Here is a 7,172-nt window from a genome sequence, read left to right as displayed (position 1 = left end):
AAAGTTGAATAATGTCACTCTACTTTGATTCCATTCATTGTTAATCAGTGCCATGGTTAATCAGAGATGTACTTTGATTCCATTCATTCGTTCATCGTTCTTGACATTTTGTTCATCGTACGGTGCTGTAAAAGAATATTTTTACTGGCCTAGCCGACTGAGAGAGAGATCAAGGAATTCATACGGCGCAAACACCATTTCTTCCATGAAATACAAGTTGATGGGTCTCACACCTTAGGGCCAAATGGCCAAAGACTATGACTTCGTCAGCAAACTAGCACGCAGATGCTTAATTGGAGCATACACATCACATGGAGACGTATGGTTGGCATTTACAGTATGAAATAGCATTCACAATATGACCTGCCTGCAGACTAGGCTGATCACGCTAGGGTCTCTGACTTTTGTATTCTACCGTGAGGGTGTATAATATTTTAGACTGAATACTCAAAAACATATATGTACACTGCCTCTGATCGATGTGTGCATCATGATGATGCAGAGGCCAGGATCTTCCCCCTTTTTGAGAAAAAAATGTAGACTGCCTCAAAAAGTACTTTGCAACATTATAACAGTATATATTTTTCAAGATATATTACACCATAGGTTTAAGCCGTGTTTTAAGGACAATGTCGATATCCAAAACCAAAGAGTACTCTATTCGCAACGTAAACAGATTTCACTCTGCAGTTATTAGCTTACAAATGTTCTCCAGGCTGCCGGTCTACTAGCACAACAGCAACATCTGCTTGGTGTAAAACAACACATTAGAACTAATGCTGTAACTATGATGTGCAAATGAGCAAGGAAACAGGTGTCCACAGTTACAGTTCATGCACAGCTAACCGATGCTGCAGAGGGGTTTAACCATGACTCGACACAGCTAGAATACAAAATTGAGAGACGCTTCTTTCATTATTGGAAAGCATTCAAGTACCAGGCCTTTTATCACTTGAGACCGTCGCCGAGCCCTGCAGGCATTCCTATGCTCTGCGCTAGATCAGCCATCCTTTCCTTCATTGCCTACAGGTCATTAGATTGGAATTGTGTTAGTTTATGAGAACGATTCACATTTTGGTGTGCTGAAGCAGAAGCAGCAGGATTCACACCTGGACGCTCCTCTGGTGTGCATCCTTGTAGGCTTCATTGACCAGCTCGGAGACTTTCTGGAAGTAAAGAAAGGGTATAACACATTATAGCTTGGTAGTTATCGCACTAACTCTGCTGAGCTGATACAAACAATTATGTGAGCATGAATTTGCAGGAAATCTTCCAAGAAAATAATACAACTAAGTACATAATGCATACTTCAGCGCCCAACTCCATTGCAGCTTCCGTGATTTCAACATTTATAGGTTGTTGGTTCCCAGATAGTGTAACCTGTTTAACAGATAAGGTCAGATATGGTCTGTTTAAGCATTATAAGTACATCCAAATAATAGAAAAACACAATAATAATGACAACCAGGGTAGTCTGCTAAACATATAAGCAACAATGCAACATACAAGTCCTGGCAAACTTGCACAAACATATGGTTCTACAGGCACAGGGTATAGCACAAGAACTCACAAATATGGTGTTAAAATATACAACATTCCTACACTGATTACAACTCTTATTTTGGTCAATTCAGAAGCTAAACATCATTAATATACTTCTTTTCATATGAATGAGTTGTAAAGCACGTTTCATTTTGCAACAGCCTTCCATGACCATGGTAACTATTGAATTTATGCTTGCCTTGCTGCCCACAGCTTTGACAGTGATCTATACTACAGATAACCAAAATAACAGAAGTATTTTAATTAGTTGTGGTCATGTGGAAGATTGCGTGGTCTTTGACTAGAAAGTTACCTAAAGCAAAGCTAATACCGAATGCTACCTAATGGAAAGATAAGAGAGATATCAGGTCAACTTAATCAAGTTCTTGTAAAGTACCACAAGCTGCAAGTCTCCTACCTCAAAAAATAGTGGAACACATCGGTTTAACAGTAGAAAATTGCATCTCAAATAACAAGCTATGCTACTTTTTTTTTTGGGGGGGGGGGGGGGGGGGGGCAAGCTATGCTACTTAATCGCTCTTATGGCATGTTTTTCAGACAATACTATCATTTGGCGCAGGTAGACATTAAGTTTGAAACACAAGAATGCATACAGCTAGCAAGATTGCAGTTAAGGAGAACATGATTAAACTCTTTACATGTTCCAAACGTACCTTGATTAGTTCACCTTCACAATAACCCTCAATCTCAGTCCTAAAAGAAACAGACAGGGAGGAAGTCACACATGCAGTACTTTGAATGAGCATACAAAAAATAACTCAAATACCGAAACTCTTACGCTGCAAGCTCCTTTTGGACCCGCACAGCCTCCACTTGGACAACCATTTGGGCCTTCTTCACAGTTTCATAAAGGTTTTGCATGTTTCCAATGTTTCCAAAGAGTCCTCCCTGTGAATGTAGAACAAAAAGGGAGCACCATAAGATGGTTTCATAAACGCGTACTACACATTGGGCATATGCATCAAATTAAAGAAACAGTAGTTTGAGCCATGCAGACAAGAATTGAAAAAAGAATATACAATGTTCGCAAAAAGAATTATGTACGAGCAGCTTAAATTTGGACATGCTGATTTAACCATAGTTCAAAAAAGCGCTAGGCGTTAATTGTGCGTTTTGCCACCGCCTTGTGCTTTACTGACCAAAGCGCATGCTTATGCGCAGTTATGCACAGATTAAGCGTAGTTATGCGCAATGCGTTTTGCCAACGCCTAGAGCCTAGGCGCGCCTTTTTTAACTATGGATTTAACTAGGACGTAATCCAAACAAAGTAAGAAATATTCACTCAAGCTATATCGATACAAACTGATAAAAAATTTGTACTAGTAGTACTTCAGTGTATCATATTCAAAATTTGAATAGTGTGCCAAAATGCAATCTCAGCTCTTGATTAGTCTCAGTCTAATGTTCTAGAAAGCTGGGATTCACAGCTACAGTAGTAGTTTAAGGTCTCAACGGACTTTGCAAGGAGAAAAACTTTTGTAATAGAAATTAAGTAAATCGCCCATCTCCACAACCTGGATAGGAGTGCAGCCAGCATAGAGAAGTACAAGGTGGCAAAGAAAACCACTAAGCGAGCTGTGAATGAAGCAAGGGAGCGGGCATATGAGGACCTCTACCGGCGCTTAAACATGAAGGAAGGTGAAAGGGACATCTATAAGATGGCCAAGATCCAAGAGAGGAAGACAAGGGATGTCAACCAAGTTAAGTACGTCGAGGATGGAGAGGAGATCAAGCATAGATGGTGAGAGTACTTCCACAAGCTGTTCAATGGAGAGAAAGAGAGCTCTACCATTGAGCTGGACAACTCCTTTCATGGTACGAACATATTTTATGCGACGACAAGAGCCAAAGGTCAAGAGGCTTTAAAAAGAATGAAATGAGGCAAGGTGATGGCGCTGATTGTATCCGCATTAAAGTGTGGAGAGGCCTTGGAGACATAGTGATAGTATGGCTAACTAAGCTTTTCAACCTCATTTTTTGGTCAAACAAGATGCCCAAACAATGGAGGCGGATTATATTAGAACCAATCTTCAAGAACAAGGGGGGTGCTCAAAGTTGTACTAATTACCGTGGAATTAAGCCATACAATAAAGCTATGGGAGAGAGCAGCGCTTCAGAAGAATGACAAGCGTGACCAAAAATCAGTTTGGTTTCATGCCTCGGAGGTCGAGCATGGAAGCCATCTTCTTGTTAAGACAACTTATGGAGAGATACAGGGAGCAAAAGAAGGTCATGCTTATGGTGTTCATTGACTTGGAGAAGGCCTAGATAAGATATCACGGTGTGGTGGGCCATGGAGAAACACAAAGTCAAGTACATTACCCTCATCAAGAACATGTACAATAATGTTGTGACAAGTGTTCAAACAAATGACGGCGACATTGATGACTTTCCGATTAAAATAGGACTACATCAAGGATCGGCTTTGAGCCCTTATCTTTTTGCTTTGGTGATGGATGAGGTCACAAGGGATAAGCAAGGAGATATCCCATGGTATATGCTCTTTGCGGATGATGTGGTGCTACTCGATGATAGTTGGATTGGGGTTAATAGAAAGTTAGAGGTGTGGAGACAAAGTTAGAATCGATAGGGTTCAGGCTTAGTAGAACTAACACTGAGTACATGAGGTGCGGTTTCAGTACTACCAGGCATGAGAAGGAGGAAGTTAGCCTTGATGGGCAAGTGGTACCTCAGAAGGACACCATTCGATATTTGGGGTCAATGCTGCAGAAGTATAGTGATATCGATGAAGATGTGAGCCATCGGATCAAAGCTAGATGGATGAAGTGGCACCAAGCTACTGGCGTTCTCCGTGACAAGAGAGTGACACAAAAGCTAAAAGACATGTTCTATAGGACGGAGATTCGACGTGCGATGTTGTATGGAGCTGAATGTTGGTCAACTAAAAGGCGACATGTCCAGCAGCTCGGTGTAGCAGAGATGCGCATGTTGAGATGGATATGTGACCATACAAGAAAGGATCGGGTCCGGAATGATGATATAGGTGATAGAGTTGGGGTGGCACCGACTGAAGAGAAGCCTGTCCAACATCTTCTGAGATGATTTGGGCATATACAACGCAGACCTCTAGAAGCGCCAGTCTATGTTTTTAAGGCGACGCTTCGCTTTAAGGCGCTGGGGGGCGCATCGACGCCTAGGCACCTAAAGCGGACATATTTGCAAAGCGCGCGCGGGGGGGGGGGGGGGGGGGGGGCTAGGCGTCGCCTTACGGACGCCTTAAAAACATAGGCGCCAGTGCAGAGCGGCCGGCGTGCCAATAATGTCAAGAGAGGTCAGGGTAGACCAAACTTGACATGGGAGGAGTCCGTAAAGAGGGATCTGAAGGACTGAAATATCGCCATGGACAGGGGTGCATGGAGGTTAGCTATCCACGTGCCAGCGTGTCAGGACCATGACTTGGTTTTGATATCTTATGGGTTTCAGCTCTAGCCTACACCAACTTGTTTGGGACTGAAAGGCTTTGTTGTTGTTGTAGCCCATCTCCACAACACAAACACATGACATTATGTTGAGCATAACTCACTTAGTCAAAAATCAAATTGAGCAGTGCACAACTTTGCATTGATTCAGGTTTACATCAGGCACCAAATTTGCAGTTGGTTTCATTTGAACAGGCATGATTGAAGATATTGTATAGCTATTGGGACCACTTCAGCAAAACAATTGTAAGCAAAAAGAGTAAAGGCATGTAACTTTCTTACCTTTGACGGTGCCTCATCACCATTCTCATCTTTGTCCTTCTTTCCTCCAAATAAACTGTATACGCGGAAGGATCTATTACTAGCTCTTTTCCAAGTAGAACATGGCAAACAGAATGCGCCTTGTACATTTATCCTAGTACCTGAAGAACAAATCAGATTTTACTCCATTAAGTTATCAAAGTACACATTGCACTCTATATGTGACTCCATTTATACAATCCCATTGAACAAAGAACAAAAATTATAACAGTTGGCACTTGGCAAATGAAACTTTTGAATTTAAATGTCAGAATGCTATCCACAATGACCAAGTGAAACAAATCTGCACCCGAGATATAATAGTTAAAAAAAATCTCCCAGGCCTCTCCGCCATTGAAACATCCTTCTATACTAGATCACCACATCTCATTCTGTTCTAGACAGATGAGGGAAAATTTGAACTGTGGAAGGGTCTTAATTAACAGATAGAAAGCAACGAAATCACCCAACGCAAAATCTGCATTTTACCTCATACAATCTACAATCCGCTAGATGGAAATTCATCAGAAAATTTTCCCTGACTTTGCATCTCTCCGTAAGCAAACTTCAGACGTGTGCAGTACCATAAAGAGACAATACTGTATTTATCATTTAAATGGAGATTGGAGAAAAAAGAAAAATTATACCAATCGGCTTAACCGTAATTGAATGTCCGGAGCCACAACCCAGCACTAATTGCAGACGCACTATTTTTATTTTATTTTTTATTTAGGTCAGCACTGCAGACGCACTAATTGGAGCCAACCGACAACCGAACGCCAATGGTGGGCTGGCGGGGCCGGGGGCGGCCGGCGAAGATGTCTACGATCGATTTATGTTATGGGGAAGGTAGATTCGGGGAATAGTACGCGTCGGAACGGCCAGGTCGCCGCCGGCTGCCGGTGGTGCCAACGCCGTAGAGAGAGGGGGGAGGTGTGGACTTACGAGCTGGTCTGGAGGGGAGCGTGGAGAAGGAGGACTTGAAGGCCACCGGGGAGAGAGCAGTGGAGGAAGCCATCGCGGGGAGTGAGACGAGGGCTCGCTCCAGGGGTAGGGACGGTGGAGAAGAAGGGGAAGCGAGAGAAGGGGAAAACCAGCTTGATTTTCGGGATAGGAGATATTGTTGACGACGGGGAAAAACAGTAGAGAGAACTGGAAGAGGAAATGGATATGTTTTTCTTCTGGACACTCATAACGGCGAACGTTCGTCACGGAGGGTGGCATACGCGAACGTTCGTCAAGGAGGGTGGTATACGCGAACGATTTAGATGGCATTTTTCGTTCTGATGGGATGACAGATTCTTTAGAGTGATATGGCAGTTTCTTCAGATAAGGCATTTTTTGTTTTAAAACTGCCCTCATTTGATTTTTCTTCGCGACTAAATATGTCATCAAATGGCATTCGCCTGCCACCTCTCCCAACGAACGTTAGCTGGGTAACATTACCGTTTCTTTTTGGCGAGAGTTAAAATAGAGTTGGTCGGTTAATAACAAAAATTGGTCCAAAATCGACGTAAACGAGATAACCATGAACCCGTCTTGAGGTTGCGCCCCGAAAGAATCAATGACTCTCATCATCACTCTATCATACGACCCGGAACCGCCGCGCCGACTTACAAATCACATGAACACTGTTGAAAATATGCCCTATAGGCAATAATAAAGTTGTTATTATCATATTTCTTATTCTTGATAAATGTTTGTTCTTCATGATATAATTGCATTAACCGGAAACTCAAATACATGTGTAGATACATAAATAAACATTGTGTCTCCAGTGAGTCTCTATTGGACTAGCTCATTGATTAAAGATGGTTAACATTTGCTAACCATAGATATGAGTTGTCATTTAATAACAAGATCACATCA

General features: G+C 42.3%; 1 protein-coding gene across 1 annotated transcript; it reads right to left on the bottom strand.

Annotated features, from left to right (window-relative positions):
- Window positions 1-537: 537 nt before the first annotated feature.
- LOC123136547 (nucleoid-associated protein At2g24020, chloroplastic) lies at window positions 538-6,499 on the bottom strand. The gene is made up of 7 exons (XM_044555950.1): window positions 6,249-6,499; window positions 5,286-5,425; window positions 2,342-2,451; window positions 2,217-2,256; window positions 1,309-1,380; window positions 1,110-1,166; window positions 538-1,023 (listed from the first exon to the last, which is right to left on the bottom strand). Exons 1-7 carry the CDS (start codon window positions 6,319-6,321, stop codon window positions 949-951), a joined length of 567 nt encoding a protein of 188 aa, XP_044411885.1. The 5' UTR covers window positions 6,322-6,499; the 3' UTR covers window positions 538-948.
- Between the last annotated feature and the right edge of the window lie 673 nt (window positions 6,500-7,172).

Source organism: Triticum aestivum, chromosome 6B, assembly GCF_018294505.1.
Source record: "Triticum aestivum cultivar Chinese Spring chromosome 6B, IWGSC CS RefSeq v2.1, whole genome shotgun sequence".
Taxonomy (NCBI): Eukaryota; Viridiplantae; Streptophyta; class Magnoliopsida; order Poales; family Poaceae; genus Triticum; species Triticum aestivum.
Note: the sequence above shows the minus strand (reverse complement) of the source record. Positions and strands in the feature narration are given on the sequence as shown.

Bases quoted from the DNA above. Each gene is read 5' to 3' on its own strand.
- LOC123136547 (XM_044555950.1), bottom strand. From the start codon at position 6,321: ATGGCTTCCTCCACTGCTCTCTCCCCGGTGGCCTTCAAGTCCTCCTTC. The intron at 2,452-5,285 runs GTAAGAAAGTTA...CTACATTCACAG, and splicing joins GTGATGAGGCACCGTCAAAG to GGAGGACTCTTTGGAAACAT. The intron at 1,381-2,216 runs GTACGTTTGGAA...TCTGTTAAACAG, and splicing joins GTGAAGGTGAACTAATCAAG to GTTACACTATCTGGGAACCA.